This window comes from Euleptes europaea, chromosome 4 (genome assembly GCF_029931775.1).
Source record: "Euleptes europaea isolate rEulEur1 chromosome 4, rEulEur1.hap1, whole genome shotgun sequence".
In the NCBI taxonomy this organism is placed as follows: domain Eukaryota; kingdom Metazoa; phylum Chordata; class Lepidosauria; order Squamata; family Sphaerodactylidae; genus Euleptes; species Euleptes europaea.
This window is the reverse complement of record NC_079315.1, coordinates 10107105-10131475: the sequence shown is the minus strand read 5'-3', so window position 1 is coordinate 10131475 and position 24371 is coordinate 10107105. Positions and strand designations below refer to the sequence as shown.

Sequence of the window (24371 nt, the reverse complement as noted above, 5' to 3'; positions counted from 1 at the left end):
ATCAAGTCAAGCCTGAACTCGCCCTAGAAGCTAAAATGACCAAACTGAGGCTATGGTACTTTGGTCACATTAGGAGAAGATAAGACTCACTGGAAAAGACAATAATGCTAGGAAATGTTGAAGGCAACTGGAAAACAGGAAGACCCAACATGAGATGCGTTGACTCAGTCAAGGAAGCCATGGCCCTTGGTTTCCAAGGAGAAAGCTTCAAAGGTTGAGCTACAAACTATACACTATAACAAAGTAATTACATTTATTGCACTATAAAATTGTTAAAAACACAGGGCCTGGAATGCAAGCTACATATAAAAACATCAGTTATAAAATTCTTATACACAGCTGATAATCAGTGTAAATGACCAATGCTAGCCCAGACGCGTTTCGGCCTGAATAGGTCTACCTCAGTGGTCTTGAATACAGACGGTTAAAACACATCCGGAAACGAGCCTTATGAGATATTTTTATTGAATATTTTGTGTGGCTTGATGTAAACTCTCAACACAAATTGTGGGTCTTGCTACAGGGACAGTAGCTCACACAACCTGGTACAGAATTAACAATGCTTCAGGATGTATGTATGTGATTGGGGGAGGGGGGAAATCTCTCCCACGTTTCCTACTTCATTTTACCTCAGACAATTGAGACGCCAGAGGCTTTACTCAGTTGAACAATAAAATAACAGTTTTAATTAAATTTCACAGGTTAAGTTATTGAAGGAAGAAAAATAGTATTAAGGAAAGGTACACATTTCTATATAAATAATGAGTTGCTCAAATACAGCACAGATGTTATTTTACTACACCCAGATTTCCAACTCTTAAAGGTAGCTTCGTCCCAGAACCTGTACACAGAGGTTCACGTCTGGTGAAGGGCTGTTGAAAAAAACATTCGGGAAAATTCAGATTCGGCAAAATTTGGCCCGTTTTGATTCAGGAAATGCCGAAGTCTGAACTCCCCCGATTCGGATCCGGGGAATTTGGCCGAATTCCCTAATCAATTCGGCCGAATAAAGGCGGGCGGGGGTCTTTAAACTGCTTGCCCCCCGTCCAACAGCTGAGCTGGGGGGGGGGAAGTGCTCTGCGCTGCCTGGGCAGGCAGCGCAGAGCAGTTTCCCCCCTTCCCATCTTGATGCTCCCGCCCAACAGCTGAGCTGGGGGGGGGGAAAGTGCTCCGAGCTGCCTGGGCAGGCAGCGCAGAGCACTTTAAACACCCACCGCCCTCCTTCCCGGGAGTCCCGGGAAGGGGGGTGGTGGGTCTTTGAACTGCTCTGCGCTGCCTGCTTAGGCAGCGCGGAGCACTTTCCCCCCCTTCCCAGTCCGATGCTAAGCTGTTGGGCGGTACTCGCCCAACAGCTGAGCTGGTGGGGGGGAAAGTGCTCTGCGCTGCCTGCCCAGGCAGCGCAGAGCACTCCCCCCCCCCAGCTCAGCTGGGGGACTCCCAGGAAACCGGGCAGGGCGGTCTTTAAAGGCAGGAAAAGGAAGGTTCGGGGAACGCCGAACATGCCAAATTTATTCAGCGTTCGCCCGAGCTCATCGAATTCAGTGCATCCTTTTCCCGCCTTTTTTTGAGTTCGGTTCCATCCGAACCGGAAACCGCCGAATTGGGGGAAATTCGGCGGTTTTTCTTTTTGGACGAACTGAATCGACAGCCCTACTCTGGTGCCTACAACTCCCTTCTCCCTTCCTTTTTCTCACCATGGAATCACTTCACAGCGCTTAAAGTAATTCTCTCACAATACTTGGGCCAGGAATACCTCTTTCCTCAAAGACTATTCCTCCCCTCTGTGACTAGAGGAGGGACCTTTCCCTCCCCAAACTCTCTCTTTGGCCCCCCATCAGGATTTCCCCCCAGTCCACTAGGCACAACCCATTGCACTGGAACCCAGAGTGAAAACCTCTCTTTGGTCGTTTATGCATGGGTACTTTCAGTCATGTTCACCCCCTGTCTGTCTCGGTTGTTCCTTGGAGTTATGCATGAGTTTTCCCTCTGTTAGAGATAACCTCGCAGCCAGCCCTCACAAATCCTGGGACCTCCTGTCCCTCTATTAACCCGATTCTTCCCTCTCCCCTGAGCTCAGCCTGCTTGAAATCCCCATGCATAAGGCAAAGCGCGGGACACAGAAACAAATAGTCAATTACAAAGCAGCATGTCAAGGGGCGGGGATTCAAATACTTCCTGCTTCCTCAGAGTTCTTTCTGAGCAGGCTTTTAAAAACGAGGCTTGGGTTTCTCCTCCCCCTTTCAAATAGCTTCGTTTTTTGTTTTTGTTCTTAAAATGCTCTTAAAATGCTTTTTTATGTGGCAACTGGGTTTCTGGGGGTGGGTGGGCTGGACTTTTCTTTCACTATAGCCAACTACGAAGCAGCATTTCACGGGGCGGGGATTCAAATACTTCCTGATTTGAGCTTGGAGACTGCTGGTGCATAGTCTCCCAAGAGGAAAGTGTGGGTCCAGCAAGCAACGAACCTCAGGTAAAACTCCCATGCATAAACGACCTTTCTTTCCAGCAGCTCAGAGTCTCCTCTCTTAAACTCCGCCCACTCCTTGTATGTCCCTCTCACATACAGTCACTGACAGAAATTAACCCTTAGTCCGTCACAGTGTACATCAACCAGTGATAAATCTAATAATTTTTGCACCTTCAATGGTAGAAGAGAAATGCATGAAAACAAATGCAGGGTGGAAGCCCCATAATACCCATGACTTCTGTGATGACCTTTCAGAAATCTCAGAATACATGAGAAATGGACATGTCATGTTACCGTTCCATTCACTGGATCTGTGGCCTGGTAGGCCAAAAGGGGCTTCAGATCCAGTCTCTCGGACCCCTTGGTGCCCACTTGAACACCTAATGGGGTAGTAGTTATCCAGGTGCCTGCCAGGGAGTCGGAGGTTTGGTCACTATCTGACATGAGATCCGGAACAACGATTTCAATCATTTCGGTCTTTGCAACCTTGCCGCCTTTCTCTGGAGAGTCAGAAGAAGAAAAGGAAGATTAGTCACACAGAACGACAGCACCGGAAACACTATTATTGTTGTTAGAGGAGGGGCAGAAACACCCCTTTCCCCTAGTTACATTTCTCTCTGCCATATGAAGGCATATTATTACAGTTGGATTTGGTAGGGAGGAGTTTGCATTCCTTCAGGCTGTTCCTGGGCTGCCTCTGTTTAACCCCAGTGACTCCAGACTGTTGTGATTGAGTAATCACATTCAGACATACACGAAAGCTACACGTAGAAACTGCTGACAAATAGAACTCACAGAGGCCGCTGCCCAGTGCCCCCCCTTCTCTCTAGCACCAAGCAGACACACGACAGACAGGACAAAGGCTGGAATGTTCCCTCTCTCATAAGGAGGAACAGCCTCCCTAACACCTATTCCCCCCTTTCTGATACTTTCTCGCTTCAGCCTGCTAGGGAACAATAGAGGTCTATTGACTAGAAGTAGCAGTGCTCACACAGGCAGGGTAGAAACTATGACGCTGCAGTGACAAGCTATATCGGATGTTGATTGGAATTTGAATTGTCTATATAACCTCTTGCATTGCCCCTCCCTTGGTGTGACCAGATAGCAGAGCTCATCAAGTCTGCATCTGAGATCACCCGGAGTCTTCCTTGGCCAATAAAGAAAGCCGTGAAGCTCTACCCAACCTCCTGGTCTTCATTTACTCCATTGGACTCTATGTAAATGAGGGGTCACATCAAGACAAGGGAAAGGGTGCAGAGGGATGACCGAGTACAGATGCTGGGAGGGAAGTGGTGCGTCTCCCCCCCCAGAAAGCACCTGACCATTCCAGAGCAAAGGTCCCTTTACCTTGGGACTGGGTGGAAGAAGGACCTAGAATCTAGGATTAGCACCTAGAGATGCAGTTCGGTTTTCCGAAGAAGAAGAGTTGGTTTATATATGCCAACTTTCTCTACCTTTTAAGGAGAATCAAACCGGCTTACAATTGCCCTCTCTTCCTCTCCCCACAACAGTCACTTTGTGAGGTAGGTGAGGCTGAGAGTTCAGAGAGAACTGTGACTAGCTCAAGGTCACCCGGCAGGCTTCATGTGAAGGAGTGGGGAAACCAACCTAGTTCACCAGATTAGAGTCTGCTTTTTTTTTCTTTTTGCTCTCATTTTCAGAGATCTGTTTTATCTCAAATTTGAAAATGCGGCCAAATGCAGGGAAAGGCAGGGGGAGAGCAAGGTGACCTCTGACGGTCGGAAACAGCATGCAAAATCAAAAGAAAGACCCAAAGTCGTCGGAGGGGTGTCCGCGAGTGAAACAGCCATACATAAAAGGCCTTTGTCGATTTGTTCCCCTTGAAGACGAATTTTTCCTTTGGAATCCAAAGTCTATTTATTTATATGAATTTGGTTTTAATTTTTATTTCTTTATTTTCAAGAGAGGGGGAGGGAGTGTTGTCCGAAACGCCAATCAATAATCAATAATCAACACTCTTATCCCCTTTACCCAATCTTAATTAGGGATAGAGAAGACCAGACACAGATAGATCTGTTGAAAGCATTTGTTTGGCCACAATAAATGGGAGTCAGTTTGGCATATGCAAATGCCCTAACTGCTCAAAGAAAATGGTCCACTGCTCGCTCTTTTATAGCCCTTCAGAGGCTCAGCCCCCTACTGATGCCCGAACGCTGGCCCTTTTGGCTTCCCATGATTGGATAAAGCCAAATTACAGTCTTTCCCGGCCGCCCTAAAAATCCATACATGGCAGACATTGACATCATTGAAACACCCATTTCTAAAATGGTTAATTTGCTGATCATCGAAGTTTCAGATCCCATGTCCTTTGAGTTGTTTACTTGTCATGTGTGCTTATCTTACAAAATACTTGCTGACAGCGTAGGTTATTTCTGATGTTTTAGACCCTATGACTGTCTGGGTTTCTACTGATCACTTCCCCTATTTCACTACCATCTGGTAAGATTTCCTTTGGTAGATTTCCAGGCTCCCTAGACTCCCCCTCCCATCTCTGACCATCTATCTGAACTCTTGTCTGAATTTTAACCTCTCCTTTAATTCTATATGGGAATCTAAAATCCTCCAATACTTTATTGCTAAATCCAAAAATCAATAGTTGAAGGCTCTTAGATTTGTCTTCTCATCTTAATCATGAAGCAATTAGCCTGTGTGCAAAGTATCTCCTCGATTCCAAACCATTAGACCTTTACACAAACATTTTTCATTTAAACAGTATATTGCTGGAGCCTGTTTGCTTTCAATAGTTTCACTGTGTTGTAAACTCTCTTTAGAAAGAAACTATGCAAGCTATTTTATGGCATAGATCCTGTTTCCCATAGAAATCGCCTTTAATTCTTATTACACTGCACATTCCAATTTTACCTATGTATTTCTCTTCAGTAAGCATGCTTCCTCTTTTGGGGTTGAATCAGTAGTGGTTTAATGTATTGTCTTATCCAGCCCCCCCACCTTTACAGGAGTACTTATTCTAACCTTGATTAAAGATGTACTAATTCTCTCATCTGCAAATCTAATATTTTAATCTATCTATTGGAAAACTCCTTTCAGTTAAAATCATTCTGTGTCTGTCTTCCCTGCATGTCTATTTTCAGCAAAGCCAGTCTGTCAGAAAATAGGAAGTATCTTCTCCTACCTAACAACTGCCTTTTAAAATCATTACTTTATTAAGATTTCCTATAGTGCAATATAAGCGAATATGTCTTCAATCAACTATTAAGTTTAAGCCTGCATTTCTATTCTATTTTCCTAAGTATAATTTTTATTTTACGCTTAATTGCCAAGCTTATAGTGAGCTGCCAAGATTCAGCTCCTCCTTCCTTCATGTTCTGAGTTGGGCTTTAATGCCCCCCCTCTTCATGCACTTCGACTTCGGTCAGCGAGATTTTGCAAATTCTCTCCAATAGCCCAGAGTCCTGTGGATAAAGACAGGTAGCCTGAGATGGAATGCCCCCATCCAGTGATGGACCCAGGTCATCCCTCTCCCTGACCCCTTCCTGACAGTTCCACTTTGGTTCTCTAGCTTCAGCGAGACAGGCACTTTTTCATGGCTTCCATGTTAATCCCCCAACCTTCCTCAGACAAAGTTTGCATGTTTCTTTGACATGGGAAGAGGAGCTGAATCTGCATAATGTTACTATATTATTCTTTTTATATACACACATACACACACACACACACACACACATATACATACACACACACACACACATGCTTTATATATATGCTTTAAAGCAGAATAAATCTTAAATATTCTTCTCTCCCCCTTCTCCCTGCCTGTGCTATATTTAAATTGTCTGTCTGTTGTAGTTTCCTGTTTTAAGCTCACAGTAGCTAGAAACCACAGAAAAAGCAGACCCAAGAGGCCCCCTGCTTTCTACAGAGCCAGAAAGACTTCAGCCTAAAGATTCCTCTGCTTCTCCAAAAACCTCCAGGCCTTGCCTGGAGAAGTCTTTGGGTCTGCCTTAAAAGAGCATTCTATGCTATTTAAAAACTACCTTTATATACACTGTCATGGGTAAACTAAAGAGGTCATTTCCAACACTGTGTTATGTATTCTTCAGCATGAAAAATGGCTTTTTGCAACAGGGTAGTTTGTCTCTTGACAGGAGCTTACCTCCCCTAAAAAAGCAACATTCGCACCAAAAGCTAAAGCCCGTGAACGTTTAGTACAGGGCTAGTTAAAAGTGAAGAGCGAGGTGGTGGCTAGGGTTGCCAACCTCCAGGTACTAGCTGGAGATCTCCTGCTATTACAACTGACCTCCAGCCGATAGAGATCAGTTCCCCCTGGAGAAAATGGCCGCTTTGGCCATTGGACTCTATGGCAAGTCCCTCCCCTCCCCAAACTCCATCCTCCTCAGGCTCCGCCCCCAAAACCTCCCGCCAGTGGCGAAGAGGGACCTGGCAACCCTAGTGGTGGCAGCGGAGACTGTCCTGCCTGTTACAGACCCTGGCAGGGTGGGGGAAATCCACAGAAGACATGTGCATATTGATTGAGCCTAACAGCACTGCTAACAAGAAAAGTCTGAAGTGGAAACTATGAGGAAAGCTCATGTCCTGTCCTGATTCTTTCTGAAAACAGGACGGGTACTTACTCTTCTTGGTGCTTGGCTCAGGAGGAGTGACCTCTGTGTGTGGTGTGCTCAGTACAGGGGGAGGTGGCATCACAGGACCAGAATCAGGACTTCTGATCACGGTGCCATCAGCGAACAGAATCTAGGGAAGAGCAGCATAAATTCTTCATGTTTAAGTCCTTACAGTCAGCAATGGCAACATTCCATGGGACGACTCAAAGGAAACATGAAACCGTTGGCGTTATGTGAATGAACCTTGGGCTCGTGTGTTTTCAGTCCACCTATGGGAACTCAAGAAGACAAAAGTAATGAATACAGGAGAATTACACAACTTTAAGGTTGACAATGAGGACACTGAAATTGTTGAAGACTTTCTATTCCTTGGCTCCACCATCAACCAAAAGGGGGACTGCAGCCAAGGAATCAGGAGATTGAGACTGGGAAGGGCAGCCATGAAGGAGCTAGAAAAGATTCCAAAGTGTAAGGATGTGTCCCTGGCCACTGAGATCAAGTTAATTTATGCCATCGTATTCCCTATTACTATGTATGGGTGTGAAAGCTGGACAATGAAGAAAGCTGACAGGAAGAAAGTAGACTCCTTTGAAATGTGGTGTTGGAGGAGTGTGTTACGGATATCGTGGACTGCCAAAAAAACAAACCAGTGGGTTATAGATCAAATCAAGCCTGAACTGACCCTAGAAGCTAAAACGACTAACTGAGGCTATCGTCCTTTGGTCACATTATGAGAAGACAAGAGTCACTGGAAAATACAGTCATGCTAGGAAAAGTTGAGGGCAGCAGGAAAAGAGGAAGACCCAACAAGAGATGGATGGACTCCATAAAGGAAGCCTCGGTCCTCAATTTGCAAGGCCTGAGCAAGGCTGTCAAAGATAGGACATTTTGGAGGACATTGATTCATAGGGTCGCCATGAGTCGGAAGTGACTTGATGGCACTTAACCCACACACATGGGAACTCAGATTCTCTCTGTGGCAAACCATAATTTGCCATTACATCCAAAACAACAAGTTATACTTTGCGTGTGTCCTCCAAACCAAAACTGGAAACTGAAATTTAAGTGAGCTTCTAACCCAGAGTTATCTGATTAGACGGTAACAAAAAGAGAGTAAAATGGAGCCCGTGATGGGGAGGAGGAAGCATAGAAGCCTGAGGCTTGTTCAGGTGATGCCCAATTATAGTGTGATACCCCTCTGCCCAGACTGTGTGCAATTGCTCCTCCTCTCCTCTGCCAGATTGTATGATCCTGCCCTGTTCCCCTTCCTCTCTGCTAGGCTGCATGCTCCTGTTCCCCCCTCCGCTAGACTGTGTGTTCCCATTCCTTTCTCCTTTCCACCAGACTGTACGCTCCTGCTCCTCTCTCCTCTTCATTAGACTGTGTACTCCCGCTCCTCACTCCCCTCTGTCGAACTGTGTACTCCTGCTCCTCTTTCCCCTCTGCTGGACGGTGTACTCCCGCTCCTCACTCCCTTCTGCTGGACTGTGTACTCCAGCTCCTCACTCCCCTCTGCTGGACTGTGTACTCCTGCTCCTCACTCTCCTCTGCTGGACTGTGTATTCCCACTCCTCACTCCCCTCTGCTGAACTGTATACTCCCACTCCTCACTTCCCTCTGCCAAACTGTATACTCCCGCTCCTCTCTCCCCTCTGCTGGACTGTGTACTCCCGCTCCTCACTCCCCTCTGCTGGACTGTGTACTCCCACTCCTCACTCCCCTCTGCTGGACTGTGTACTTCCACTCCTCACTCCCCTCTGCTGAACTGTATACTCCCACTCCTCACTTCCCTCTGCCAAACTGTATACTTCCGCTCCTCTCTCCCCTCTGCTGGACAGTATACTCCCGCTCCTCTCTCCCTTCTGCTGGACTGTGTATTCTCACTCCTCTCTCCCCTCTGCTGGACTGCGTACTCCTGCTCCCCTCTCCTTTCTGCCAGACTGTATACTCCTGCTCCTCTCTCCCCTTTGCCAAACTGTGTACTCCTGCTCCCCTCTCCCTCTGCCAAACTGTGTACTCCCACTCCTCTCTCCCCTCTGAGGGACTGTGTACTCCTGCTCCTCTTTCCCCTCTGCTGGACTGTGTATTCTCACTCCTCTCTCCCCTCTGCTGGACAGTGTACTCCTGCTCCCCTCTCCTCTGCCAGACTGTGTACTCCTGCTCCCCTCTCCCCTTTGCCAAACTGTGTACTCCTGCTCCCCTCTCCCTCTGCCAGACTGTATATTCCCACTCCTCTCTCCCCTCTGCTGGACTGTGTACGTCCTATCTTTAACAGACTTGCTCAGGTCTTGCAAATTGAGGGCTGTAGAGGTTAATTAGGTTCCAGCTTATTGAGTATGTTGAGCTTTAGGTATATCACATTTCTTTTAAAAAATAACACTAAATTAAAGCCAATGCCACATGAACTCTATTATACCTGAGTGGATCCATCCAGCATGTACTTTACAACAGTCCCTTGTCGGGTAATAACTCTAGACACCTCCTGTTCTACTGGTTTCTTCACTGCATTCTGCATCTGCGAATGCTTTACTCTTTGTGGATAACTCTGCCTAGTAAGAATTTCAAAGAGTAATTCGTTTTCCTTCTCCACACTGGCCTCCTCTGCTTCAGTTTCTGCCTTAGTTTCACGAGAAACATCCATAAAGGTATAGTCAACTGCAGGTATATCAGCGGCTTTGGCCTCATCACTCTGGTCTCCATTTGTTTGGGTCTTGTTTGCCATGGCTTCATCGACCTTGGCTGGTTCCTCCACCTTGGGCTCTTGGATCTTGATTTCGTCTGCTTTGACCTCATCCAACTTAGCCTCCTCCGCTTTGCATTCTTTATCACTGTTTTTGCCCTTGTTTCCTTTTTCTTCCTCTTTCATATATGAAAAAACACCATTACTTGCATTAATTGGAAAACAAACAAGCAATATAGCATCAGTAGACTTACGTGCAAGCCCACAGACATGTGGACTTGCAACTGGGAATGACTGCCATCAGTACAGACTCCAGATATGGGTCTTTTATGCACGGCTGTTTCACTTGCCATCAACCCTCCGACCACTCTGGGTCTTTGTGTTGATTATGCATGCCGTTTCCGACCGTCAGAGGTCGCCTCTCTCTCCCCCTCTGTTTCCCCGCACTTTGCTCGAGTTTTCAGGGACCGGTTTTATCTTGAATTTGAAAACGCAGGCAAAACACGGGGAAGTGCAGGAGAAGTGTCGGTCGACCTCTGACAATCGGAAACGACATGCATAATGCAAACAAAGACCCAAAGCCGTTGGAGGGGCTGTGGCGAGTGAAGCAGCCATGATAAAAGACCACGGTGTGTCATCTTGATCCGAGTTAAGACCAAGCCAGAGAATGATCAATTGTAAAATAAGCTATTAAAAACCACGCCATAAAAATCTGCCGCAGCCTGAAATGATATCCTCATAACAGCCCTCAGACTAGAAGCAGATTGTGAAAACAGCTTATAAAAGATGGAGTCCTCCAGTTAAAAGCCTGGACAAAGAGAAATGTTTTGGCATGGCACCTAAAGGATGGAAAGATCAGGGGCCAAATGAGCCTCAAGGGGGTGGCGTTCCAAAGGAAGGGTGCCACTTCTGAGAATGCTTTTTTTTTTTTGCCATCCATCTCTCTTCTGCAAGTGGGAATGCAGCGAGCAATGCTGAGAAAGAGGATCTTAGCTGGTGCACCGGACAGTGCAAGAATAGCCGGTACTTCAAGCATCCCTCCCACAAGCCTTAAAGAACAAGTGCTATGTGCTGTGCTCAGAAACAAACAGGCTGCCATTGCGGCCTTTCTGCACAGGCGGAATACAATCACCATTTTGCACCATGCAGACTGTTCTGTGATTTTGGGGTCATTGTGCTCATCCCTCCCTTTTCTTCCCTTCCCCTTGTCCTTCCTGCTCTTTTCCCTCTTCTCGTTCCTTTTCCATCCCCTTTGCTTTTTCTCTCCTTAGGCCAGTGGGCCTCTCTGAGGTTACTGGCCTTTCTGGGTTCCACCTTTAGCCAACCTCCTTGTCGAGGGCAGTATTATAGGAACTATCTGTATGTTTTAATTTGGGTTATAGTTTTACAGTTCTTACGCATATGTTTTAATGCTGTTAAATGTATGTGCTTGCTCGGCTGGAAGCCACTTTGAGCCCGGCCATCTTCTGGTCACCAGGGTGTGTGTGGGGGATGGGGGTGGGGGAGGTAGTTGTGAATTTCCTGCATTGTGCAGGGGGTTGGGCTTGATGACCTTGGTGGTCCCTTCCAACTCTATGATTCTATGATTCAAACTGTGTAGAACTTCTTCCCAGTTAGAATCAAATTCTACGCTCACAAAAAGAGCACCTTGAACTCCCAACACCCAAAGAATCGTGCAGCCGCATAATACAGCCCAGAACCAACCTGGGACCCCTCTATGGTTTTGCAGGGCAGAATTTTTAATATACCACACCCAGACAGGACCTGTCCTTGCTCTTCTGGCTCTGTCGATTCATGAGCTCGTGCCCTCTTGGAATGCCGCTTTTATGAGGAACTTCGATCACGTTATATCTCTCCCCTTTTAACATATAAATCTAATGCCTCTGTGTCTGACACAATGCCTTTTTAATTAAGTGTCAGGGATCCCAGGGCTACATTGTCAGTGGCAAGATTTATTTCAGCCCTTATATCCCTCAGACATTAGATTTACACTGCTCGAGATCAATGGATCAAGGAGCTTCTAAGGGATAAAGGAAAGAACCAACCTGGGAATTTTTTGCCAATGAAGGTCAACACCAAGCCACTGGGACAGGACACATTCAAAGTATTGAAAGCGCGGACTTCCAGTGTGGCTGGTATCTGCATCTGGATCGGCTCATCTACTTCCACCTAAAGAATTGAACAGAAAACCTTATGCCATTGCAAAAAAACAAACAAACTAGCCCTCTAACTCTGGGACTATTTAATTTAATGACTATTTGCAGGCCAAACTAGATGGGGCAGGGAGATCTATTTTTCCTTACCACCTGTTAATCTCTAAAGCCATGGTTCTTATTCCACAGCTCATGGAGAGCCACATTCGCCATCACCCGTCAACCAGAAGATCCACATTGACTTCCACCCTTGTCCTGAGGCCTGCACCTCAGGCAGGCTCGCTGTTTACCCATTCTTCCAGCAGTGGCTGCCTCAAAGTGGAAACCAGCTGCCAACCATAAGCCCCACCAGATAAAAGGCCTTGCCCATTTCCCTGAAACACATGCAGCAGGTGCCACATTAAGGGACTGTGCTCAGAACAGCCACAGATGACATGTCAAAGAACCACCTGTGGCTCCCAAGCCACTAAGTATCACTGCCCTAAAGTCTGTACAGGTTGAGCATCCCTTATCTGGACAGCTTGGAATATTGTCTCCCCAAGCAAGGTGTACCCATTGGCTTCTGGTCCAATGAACTGGCCCTGCTCCCACCTTTTTCTCTTCTTGCTTTGAAAAGTCTTCTGGCGATGCGGTAACAGTGAGGCGAGAGCTCAATTTGCTTGATGGTAAAGATTTGGCAGATTTTTCTTTAACGGGCTTGTTCTTTGCTGGTGTGGGAACGGTGGCAGCAGAAACAGCCGAGGCAACAAACGTGGACGTGGGCAGGTTTGCTGAAGGGATGGACAAAGCGGCCGCTAAATCGGGATCTTTCTTATCTGCAGGGGAGAGGGAAATGAGCTTTAGGCTGTATGAGAGGCAAGAAAATCATACACACGCTCGCAAATTGGTTGTGTCTGTGGAAATACAAGTAAAAAACCATCTTTTTGTTGAAATGATATGTATTAATTATTAATAATATTCTTGATACATTGTATTGAAAATGCATTAAAAGGGGGATATTTAAATATATTATGGATCGTAGATAATAACAGAAGAACTCAATTTTTCAATATTTGGGAAGTATTTTTATAAATGTATAATAATCGCCACGGCAAGATTTTTAAAAATCCATTCTATTTCATTACAATTCATCTTATAACATTGTTTTACATCATTATTGTGTTTATCAAGTTTATAAGATTTGTGCTAAGATTACAATGAAAATCACTATTCAATGCTCAATATAATAGCACTATTTACTGTTCATAACTGCTACCACCATTTACTGTTTGTTTATTATATCATTGTCTTTTACATTATATGTATACTCTTTATTTTCTTTAGCCAGAATCTGGAAAAAATATCTATCCTCCCTGGATGTTAAGACAGCCTTCAGAACTATCCCAAGGATAGCTGCCCTAGGGCCTTTGTGTGTGTGTGGGTAAAGAGCCGTCAAGTCGCAGCCGACTTATGGCGACCCCTTTTGGGGTTTTAATAGCAAGAGACTAACAGAGGTGGTTTGCCAGTGCCTTCCTCTGCACAGCAACCCCGGACTTCCTTGGTGGTCTCACATCCAAATACTAACCAGGGCTGATCCTGCTTAGCTTCTGAGATCTGACGAGATCAGGCTAGCCTGGGCCATACGGATCTCTAAATTCTAACAGAGCAATCTCAGCTACTGAAAAATCTCCACCCTAAACCTTCCTGAGTGGGTGGGGTGGGTGGTTCTGCAGCGGCTGGAGGTGGCAGAACTGTGCCACCTCCAGAGTGGGTTGCTGCCAGCGCAGCAAGCCAGAAAAAGGGGGGAAAGAGGTTTTTTTTTGGTAAAGGAACCCCATAGAGTTCCGCGAGGCTGTGCCACAAATTTTGTAGGCATATCTTGACTCCTGCAAAATGGTGCATTTTAAGCCCGAAAAGGGGTTAGGAAGCTGCCTAAAGGCAGCTCCGCCCCGGGCATGCTCCCGGAATGCCTCCTAGGATGCCGGCATGGGGAGATACGTTGGGGAAACGTAGGCGGGAGGCTGCACCGGCATCTGAGAGCTTCGCTGCTGCCATGGCCCGGGGGCTGGAGTAAGTCGCCCTACGCCAGAGTCCATGCCACTTCGCACGGGGCAAGTGGCACGGACGCCAGTGTAGGGGTCACACTGGCTCCTATGGGCATTCAGCCTCCCCCTTTAGGAATGGGCTGTGAGTGACAGAAATTGTGAAAAACCAGGTTTCACTTTAATGCAATGCAAAACGGAACATCAGTAAGAAAGATTTTACAACTGGAGTTTGAGAACTTTCTAACTCTTGCTTGTTTTACCTGGGGCTTTTCCTTCAGGTCCATAGCAACTAAAGGAAAGATGAATATCATTTTCTAAGGTGGCAGAAAATGATCCAAATTTGCTCACAACTTTGTCTTGATTTACCAACTTTCCTATAAGGAAAAAAAAGGTAAAATTAAGTTTTGTATTTATTATTAAAATAGTTAATTTCCTATAACCCATAACCGTTTTTTCCATGTACGGCAAATGAACAGTGGACTCTAATCTGGAGAACCAAGTTTGTATCCCCACTCCTACACATGAAGCCTGCTAGGTGACCTTGGGCTAGTCACAGTTCTCTCTGAACTCCCTCAGCCCCACCTACCTCACAAGGTGCCTGTTGTGGGGAGAGGAAGGGAAAGAAATTGTAAGCCAGTTTGCGACTCCTTAAAGGTAGAGAAAAGCAGAGTGTAAAAACCAACTCTTCTTATTTGAAGCAGATCCTCAACAGGAACCTTCTGTCTCCCAGTCTTATGCCTGCCCTTTCCCCCTCATGACCAGGACTCAAAGCAGCTGCAGCCTTACCCTCCCCCTCATTTTCTCTTCCTTGAAGTGTCCTGTGAAGCTGCTAGTCACAGCTCTCTGAACCCTCTCAGCCCCACCTACTTCACAAGGTGCCTGTTTTGGGGAGAGGAAGGGAAAGCGATTGTAAGCTGCTTTCAGACCTCTTAAAGCAGGGGTGGGGAATGTCAGGCCCGGGACCCGTTTAAGGCCCATGAAATTGTTTGCTCTGGCCCTTTGTGGGTCCTGGCAGATCTCTAGCTCAGAAGGATCTAAGACTGGCGATCCGCCCCCTCCTGTGGGCAGGAATAGCCTCTATTCAAGGCGGATCTGAGTTTGTTTTGCCGAGAAAAGGAACCCTTTTCCCCTTGCAGAAGAGTCGTTAGCTATGGAGCTGCTAGGACCGCCCAAGGAACTGTGTTAACCCTTTCCCACCTGGGCCATGGAGAAAAGTATTCCCTCTGTACTACAAGAGGGCTGGGGGTGGAAGTGGCGACAATGGAGGGGTTAAAGGGGGCAGGGCCAGAATGTGCACGGGGGGGGTAGTTCTTAGCCAGTGTGTCCTCATTTCATCCCTGCAGGCGGAGGTAGCAGGAGACGGCTGTAGAATCTGGCCCTGACCACATGGAGCAGGAGCAACCCTGGCGTGCGGCTAGACGGCTATGCCCGGCTGGTGCAATAGACCATCCTGTGCCACCAGGTGGGCGAATGAGCCAACAGTTGGATGCCTGCCTGCTTGCCAATGCCGGGCGGGGATCATCTGGGGCAGCTGCCTCCTTGGGGCTTGGCCGGCTAATTATTAAGTTGATAATTTTGTATGGCCCGCAAATGGCCCTTGGTGGAAAAAAGGCTCCCCACCCTTTCCTTAAAGGTACAGAAAATTGGGGTATAAAAACCAACTCTTCTTTTTCTTCTCTTATGCCTGACATATCTGACAGTGACACGCTAACTCACCTTGCTCAGTATGTTGCGCTTCCTGAGAGTCACCACTCTCTTGATCGTTTTTATGGTCTTCTGGAATTTCCTTGGGGTCTATGATATGAATGAAGAAACTGTGGTTGTCCTTTACCACCTTCACTTTGACTAGCGTTGACCCTTGGGGGGGAAATAAAGGAAGAAACGAGAATCGCCATCAGCGGAACGGTTACCAAAAAACTGCGAAATCCACGCAGCAGAAATGACATATTACTAGCTGCTGAGGTGTATACTGAGGACATTACTTGGAATCGGGTTTCCAACAGACAGACTTATACGAAGGCCACAGTGACCTAGTCCTGCTTTCGTTTCTCTAATTAATTGTTCAAAATACGAGAGCAAAATATCCACAGTACAAGATAAAACTATATCGGCTTGTGGGAGATCTGTGAGGACTTGTTGGGAGTGTGCTGCAGTATGCATGCAGTTAGTGGAATTCATAAGAATTCCAGGCGGGGAGTGTGCTGCCCCAGCAGAAAGGGTCATTGTTTACTCACCGAGAAGGTCCTTTCTGCTCTGAAGTAGAAGGTCAGCTTGAAGCGTTGGGTGTTTCTCGTCCCATTGCTTGGAGAGGCAGGACTAAAAATTAAACTGTTTCCTGTCTCGGGGCAAGGAATGCCCACACTTCCAGTTAGACTACTACGAGCTTATTAGAGACAAGGAAAAAACAATAACAATGCATAATTCTGTGAACAAACTGAACAACACAAGGAACTGGTTGAACGATAACAATAAGAACAGGAGGGTAACATCTTGGTGCCCAGTTATTTGCATCTGCGATGGCTTGTTGAAGCTTCCTCATTTACATCTTCGGTGACTTCATGTAAGTTCACGTTGGCTGAAGAATTCTGCCAGCCACCCTGAGAAGATGACTCCTCACGGGTGGGCAAGCTGACCTTCTACTTCAGAGCGGAAAGGACCTTCTCGTGAGTAAACAGTGACCCTTTCCCGCTCTGAAGGAAGGTCAGCTTGAAGCGTTGGGATGTCCAAGAGCCATTCTTACGGGTGGGAGTCTGAGTTGTCATCTTCCTCCACCACGTGTTGAAGTATCCGTCTACCAAAGGCGGCTTCTGCGGAAGCCAAGGTGTCGATGCGGTAATGTTTAATGAACGTGGAAGGGTTAGACCACGTGGCGGCCTTGCATATCTCTTCTGCTGACGCTTGTTTGAAGAAGGCAGCCAAGGTTGCAGTGCTCCGCAGTGAGTGAGCCGTGATGCCTGAAGGAACCTTTAGACCGCTCGTGATACAAGCTTCTCTAATGCAGTTTTGAATGGTTGAGCTGATTGACTGGCGAGACATTGGCATCCCCTTGTTGGGTGGTGCTATAGAGATGAATAAGGATTCAGTCTTCCTGATTGGGGCTGTTCTAGACATGTAAACATGTAGGGCTCTGCGCAAATCCAAGGTGTGCCAACTGCGTTCCTTGGGATTGACCGGATTTGGGCAAAAGGAGGGAAGGTTGAGTTCCTGGGCCAGATGGAACTGTGAAAAGGACCTTAGGGGTGAATGATGGATCTGTTCGAAGAACCACTATGTCTTTGTGGAAGATGCACAAATCCTTACGAATGGAGAGTGCCCTGAGCTCTGACAGGCAGCGGGCCAAAGTGATGGCCGTCAAAAATAGTTTTCATTCTAAGTAATCTGATAGGGACCTCCCTCAACGTTTCAAATGGCTTGTTGGTTAACGCTGTGAGAACTGTATTTAGCCTCCGAGTGGGGAATCGGTGTACAACCGGATGTGCAGACTGTTCAACTCCCTTAATGAAGGATTAACCTGAGGATGAGAGGGTATCGCATAGCCGTCTATTAATGGGCATACCGAGGCTATAGCTGCGATCTGTTTTCTGAGCGTGGATGGTCTGAGATTTTGTCGGACCCTGTCCTGAAGGAAATCCAATAGGTGTGGCAAGGAGGGTGATATGGGATTGGCTGACTTGCGATTACACCACCTAATGAAGGACTTCCAGGTGTAGTTATAAATTCTTTGTGTGGAAGGTCTTCTGGCCTGAAGGATGGTAGATGTGATCTGCTGGGAAAGGTTGAGACCTAGGAGCCTAGCCCTCTCAATCTCCACATGGTCAGTTGGAATCACCCGGGATCCGGGTGCCGTATGGGGCCCTGTCGTAGAAGATCTGGAGTCACTGGTAACTGCCATGGGGGACAGATGGACATCTCCACCAGCACTGGGAACCATGGTCTGCAGGGCCAGTTCGGTGCTATCAGGATGATGTCTGCTCTCTCCATCAAAATCTTTCGGATTACCTTCGGGAGAGTGGGAAGAGGGGGGAATGTGTACATCAGTCCGCTGGGCCACGGCATCAGGAGGGCGTCCACTTGTTCAGCCCCTGGGTGGTAGTACCTGGAAAAGAAGTGATCTACCTGTTGGTTCTGTGCCGTGGCAAAGAGATCCACTACTGGGACTCTGAACGTGACCATCACTGTATGGAAAATGTGGGGATCCAAGGTCCACTTCCCTTCTTGAACAGACTGTCAGCTCAGCCAATCTGCCTCTAGATTGTGAATGCCTCTGATGTGCTTGGCTCTTAGAGATAGAAGGTTCTTCTCCACCCAATTCAGTATGATTGACGCTTCCTGACTGAGGAGTTTGGATCTTGACCCACCCTGCTTGTTGATGTAGGCCTTTGAGGCCACATTGTCCGTACGTACTAGGACGTGATGGTTCTGCAGGGACTGTTGGAACTGTAGGAGTGCCAGGCGAATTGCTCTCAGCTCCAGGATGTTGATGTGAATCTTGGTTTCTGAGGGAGACCACGTTGCTTGGGCGAAAGAACGTGGGACTGTAGCTCCCCAGCCCTCGAGACTGGAATCGGTGAAGACTTGTATGGGTGTCTCGTGTAAATATGCTTGACCTGAGGTGAGATTCTGTGTCTTGGCCCACCACAGAAGGCTGGTTCTTGCGGACGCGTCCAAGATGATGCGTTTGTCTATCTTGTGAGCTATGAGTAGTTGAAAGGGCTGTAGTGCCTTTTGTAGTAGTCTGGAGTGAAGGCGAATCCAGGGTCCTAAGCCTATGCAAGAGATCATGGAACCAAGAAGTCTTGCTAATGGCATGAGCAGGTGATGTGGGGCCTTGGCATAGGCCCTGGCCAGGTTCGCCATCTTGAGAGCCTTGTCCTGTGGGAGATAGATCTTGTTCTGATGAGAGTCTATAATGGTTCCAAGATGCAGGATGCGCTGGGTCGGCACCAGGGAACTCTTGGCTCTGTTTATCAGAAAACCGTGGTCTTCCAGGGTTAGTATGACTCGACTGGTGTGCTCTGTGGCCAGTTCGATGGTTGGGGCGCATATGAGCAGGTCGTTGAGATAGGGGTGGAGCTGAATCCCCTCCTGTCTCAACGATGCCACAATGGTTACTAGAATTTTGGGAAAAACATGTGGGGCGGAGGCAAGGCCGAATGGGAGGGCTTTGAATTGAAAGTGGAGATCCGAGTAATTGAAACGTAGGAACCTGCGGTGGGAGGGATGGATGGCACATGCAGGTATGCCTCCGTGACGTCTATGGAGGTCATGTGAATCTCTCTTCGAAGTGCTTCTATGATGGATCTTATAGTCTCCATGCGGAAATGCTTCTTCTGAGCGTAACGATTGACGAACTTCAGGTCGAGAATAGAACGCCAGTCCCCGTTTTTCTTCGGGACTGTAAAGAATACGGAGTAGACTCCGGTCAGTCGTTCCCGAAGAGGCACTTCCTCTATGGCTCCTATATCTATGAGGTGTGAGATTGCTTTGAGTGACCTGTTGTGTTTGTTCGTGTTCCGGAATTGTGGTGATGGAAAGAACCGGTCCGGTGGTGTTGCCCTGAACTCTATTAAGTACCCGTGTCGGATCAGCTGTAGAACCCAGGCATCCCTCTGGGTTCTGATCCAATGTGGGAGGAATTGCTGTAATCTTCCCCCCACTAAGGTCGTCTTGGCGCCACTGTTCGTTCCCTTTTGGGAACTTGTCAAATTTATCCCCCTTGAATGGTTGGTATGGTGGGGGGCGACTGAATTTGTTGAACCTCCGAAAGGAACCTCGTTGAGGTTGCCAGTTGGGGCGCCTCTGATCATGCCTAAATCTGGACAGGGTATGGAAGGATCGGAAGGTTTGAGGGTATTGATTATTCCTGAAATCCTTCTTTTAATTTTTCAACATGTATTTATTTTTGTCTTTAGTATCAGTCAGCATTTGGTCTAATCTATCTCCAAAGAGCTTACGTCCTTTGAAGGGGTGAGCTAGGAGAATGGCCTTGGACCTGTATTCGACCTGCCAGGGCCTGAGCCATAGCGCTCTTCGAATGGCAGTATTGGAAGCTACCGCTCTGGAAGCGCATATCAGGACATCTAGTGATGCATCAGCCATGAAGGATGATGCTTGAAGTATTCTGGAGAGGCCTTCGGCTACCCTTTTATCGGCTGTTGGAAGTAGCTGAATGAGCTTCTTAGTCCAGGCATTGGTGGCTCTGGCGATTAGTGCCGTAGTGGTGTTAGCATGGATGTATAAAGCTGAAGCTTGGTGGACCTTCCTGGATAGAAAGCCCATTTTCCTATCCAGCATGTCCTTAATAAAGCCTCCCCCATCTTCTGTGAAAAAATCAGATGTCTGAAGTGCAGTGACGGGCGCGTCAACTACTGGCATCTAAAGCATGTCCATGGCATAAGGAGCCATGTCATATAATTTCCTTGCCGTACCAGAGAACTGTTTGTTATGGAGGGGCTTGTCCCACTCAGCTCTTATGAGGTTTTCAAAATGCTCTGGAAGTGGCACCTTAATGACCTGGGAATCTCCCTGAGGGAAGTAATCCTTAGAGCCCTTGAATTTTACTTTGGACTTGGGCTCTTCAGATGTCTCTGGTTCACTGAGCAGATCTAGAGCGAAGAGAGCCTTGGCTAGCAGTGACTGGTAGTCGTCATTGTTAAAAAGCCTGGGCTGTTGTTCTTGGACAACTGGAAGCTCTTCGTCTGACACAAACTCTCCCATCTCTATTTCCTCAGAAACCCGACTGGCAGAGGAGGCCTCCTCTCCCAAGGTCATGTCATGCCTATTGGGATTGGACTTCATAGCAGCCTTAGTCAACCACTGCCTATTAGAGGGCGAATGGTTGCCACTTGGTCCCTGGAAGGCAGTGGTTCCCAACCTTTTTTTGACCAGGGACCATTAGGACTTTTTTGTTCGGTGCAGGGACCCCACGGTTCAAAATAAAAATTGCGAGAATTTGAAAATAAACTTTAATCATAACTGTTAGTTAAACATTAAACTTAGAATAATATTTGAATATATATTTTTATAATAGAGAACTTTTAATTGAAAATATTAATTTATTATGGGTTTATAACTTCGTTTCGCGGACCTTAATTTAGTTCTCGGGGACCCCTGGGGGTCCACGGACCCCTGGTTGGGAACCAGTGCTGTAAGGGATCAGAATAAGCAGAGGACTGGGAGACCGATTCTGAGTCTCTATCAGGGTTCTGTGCAGAGAGCACCAATGCCTGAAGCTTTAGAAAATGGCTTTCAAAGGTGTTCTGAATGAGGGTATTTACTCTCTCCTCAGTCAATTGGGGATGGGCAGGGGCCCCACTCTCTGCCGAGGGTGGGGGTATATTACCCTTCCCTGTCTTGTCTGATCGCTTGTCGTTAGCTGAGGAACCGGCAAGGGACCTTAGAGGTCGAGGTGGCACTCGATTTTTGATGTCGTTTGAGTCCCTCCCTTTTCCCGCCCTTTTTGGCACCAATCGCACCCGACTTTGCCGCTGCAGGTCCGTCCGCGGCTTTTTCCTCCTTTGGGTGGGGCGGGTTTTTTCCCCCTCCCTGCTCCCTGTCCGTTAGTCCACCGAGGCGGCCAACGGTCTTGTCCCGAAAGGGCCTTGTCCTGGTCTGTGTCTGAGAGGAGTTCAACCTCCTCAGACTGAAGAGCTGCGGCGGCCATTTTAATTTCTCTCCCTCGCTTCCACAGCGCGACGGCTGACAAGGCGAGCGGCGATGCTGCTGCAAAGGGCTGGGGTCGGGAGGACAACAAGGACACAGACAAATCCACAAACGGTAGGGAAGGAAGGAAAATGCTGGGAAAGGTAAACAAAGAATATTTTTAAGGAGCTAGCTAAAGACTAAGGTCCCGGCTATGGCGGGGACATCCTCTCTCCAGCATGGCAGGAGATAAAACTGGAAGTGTGGGCGTTCCTCGCCCCGAGACAGGAAACAGTTTAATGTTTAGTTCTGCCTCTCCAAGCAATGGAACGAGACACACCCAACGCTTCAAGCTGACCCTCCTTCCTGAATTTTACAAGTATAGTTAATGAATTATAGATAAAGTGTAATGTTGTTTATATAATAATTGTATAAGGTAATTTTAAAATACTGTCAGAATACTTCTCCTTAAGTCCATTGGTGGTGGGATACACATTTAAGGTGGGTGGTGGGTATTTGGGCACCTTTATTCTATAATATTATAATAGATGATGTAAAACTGTAGTATAAGTGCTCTTTATGTATTTTTGTATTTCTGTTTTTTTTGTTTTTTATGCGATTATAATTTGTTATGTTTTTCTTACAGAAACTAATAAAAAAAAACTTAGAATCTTGGGAAATGTAGTCTAGACCAACATTAGGTCAGGTGTGTCTGAGCTGAACACTGATTGGCTATCAGAGCTTCTTCTTCCCACAATCCCCTCTGGCCCAGGTAACATTTAAATCCTTTTGTTTTACTGTGACCAGGGCAGAGGAGAAAAGAGGCTCCCCAATTCATCCGTTTTTTCACGGATTCTGGACATGTTCTGCGTCTACCTCTTCCATTCAGCAATGTGTGAGTTGAGAGATTAACCCTTATGCATTTGCATGAAGAAATAATAAAGATGTAATCTTGTGGACATTAAGAGTTCTGTTGTCACTACTCAAAATGGGCCTGGGGTGCCAAGCTCCAGGCGCTGGATGAGACAGGGAGGGGAAATCTCATCCTCCCCCAGGCTCCTGGCTTCCTCCCCTATTGCTCTGATCCCATTCAGTTTTTGTTGGCCTCGACATCACTCCCAGGTTGCTGGAAATGCCATTCTGAGCCCCATTTGGCTGGTGGTTTCTGCAGTTACCTGTCTCTTCTCTTTTGAACCATCACAGAATAATAGAATAGAATCATAGAGTTGGAAGGGACCACCAGGGTCATCTAGACCAACCCCCTGCACAATGCAGGAAACTCACAACTACTTCCCCCCACACACCCCCAGTGCCCAGAAGATGGTCAAGATGTCCCCCCTCCCATGAACTGCCTAAGGTCATAGGATCAGAATTGCTGACAGATGGCCATCTAGCCTCTGCTTAAAAACCTCCAGGGAAGGAGAGTTTACCACCTCCCGAGGAAGCCTGTTCCACTGAGGAACCACTCTAACAGTTAGAAAATTCTTCCTAATGTCTAGATGGAAATTCTTTTGATTTAATTTCAACCCATTGGTTCTGGTTCGACCTTCCGGAGCAACAGAAAACATCTTGGCACCATCCTCTCTATGACAGCCCTTCAAGTACTTGAAGATGGTTATCATATCCCCTCTCAGTCTTCTCCTTTTCAGGCTAAACATTCCCAGCTCCTTCATGTAGATCATCATGCTGTAATCCTTATAATAACCCTCAATGTTATTATCCGCTGCTGATGGAGGGCTGAGTGAGAGAATGGCTTGCCCAAGGCTGGCTCGCAAGTTCACGGCAGAGTTCAAATGCGCAATTTCCCAATTCACAGCTCAGCAGCTACACTGCTTCAGCTCACCAATTATTTCCAGAAAGCATTACTTAACACCGTGACATATTTTGTATAATCAACGCTGATTTCCACTGCCCACTGCCCACCTGTTAGACAACTCATGAAAGTAGAGAAGAATCACCTTTTACAAATGTTATCTTTTCCGCCTGGATTTGCCCTCCGTCCACAGGGAAGAGATATCGAGTAATCCCTGTAACTTGAACGGGGTTCTCCCCCATATTATATCCAAGAAACTAAAGGATGAAAAGTTACAGGAAAAAAAGGTATAACCAAGTAGGAATGGTTCACACTGGCAAATCTGAAAAGGTCAGATCACTGACACTGCCCCATATTCTGTTCCAGACAGCAGCAGTAGCAGAAGAAGCAGAAGAAGCTGAAGAAGCAGAAGAAGCAGCAGAAGAAGGAGTTGGTTTTATACCCCGATTTTCTCTAAGGAATCTCAGACCGGCTTACAATCTTCTTCCCTTCCTCTCCCAACAACAGACAGCTTGTGAGGTAGGTGGGGCTGAGAGAGTTCAGAGAGAACTGTGACTGGCCCAAGGTCACCCAGCAGGCTTCATATATAGGAGTGGGGGAACCAACCCGGTTCACCAGATTAGAGTCTGCCGCTCATTTGCACCGTGCAATCCTATACAGAGTGAGTGCACTAAAACTTAACATAGGATTGCAGGCTCACTGCACAGCGCTTAACACATGCTTATCATTTGCGGATGGAAAAGGAAAGAAGACCGAGAAATGTCATGAATGGAGAGGCTTCCCTGTTCTAATCAGTGAGGGGAACAGCCCTGCACACACATTATTTTGAGATTGCACAAACTCCGAGCCTCCTGCTGGTCACGGTTGGGCGCAGGAACTCTAAACTAGATGGACCCTCAGTAGGACAAGAAAAACAGGGCAAAGGAGCTTCTTATGTTCATTGGAGCCCTGTACCGAAGGAGTCACTGAATCGCAGTGCTGAGAATCAC

At 47.0% G+C, this 24371-nt stretch overlaps 1 protein-coding gene across 1 annotated transcript in view; it reads right to left on the bottom strand.

The window, feature by feature from the left end:
* The window catches only part of SPAG17 (sperm associated antigen 17), a 114195-nt gene that overhangs the window by 34101 nt on the left and 55723 nt on the right, over nucleotides 1-24371 (bottom strand). The window contains exons 20-27 of the mRNA XM_056848401.1: nucleotides 23528-23639; nucleotides 15645-15785; nucleotides 14189-14302; nucleotides 12496-12719; nucleotides 11797-11920; nucleotides 9488-9930; nucleotides 7081-7201; nucleotides 2762-2967 (exon numbers count right to left, since the gene is read on the bottom strand). Of these exons, the coding sequence (XP_056704379.1) occupies nucleotides 2762-2967; nucleotides 7081-7201; nucleotides 9488-9930; nucleotides 11797-11920; nucleotides 12496-12719; nucleotides 14189-14302; nucleotides 15645-15785; nucleotides 23528-23639 (1485 nt within the window). The remainder of the gene's footprint in view (nucleotides 1-2761; nucleotides 2968-7080; nucleotides 7202-9487; nucleotides 9931-11796; nucleotides 11921-12495; nucleotides 12720-14188; nucleotides 14303-15644; nucleotides 15786-23527; nucleotides 23640-24371) is intronic.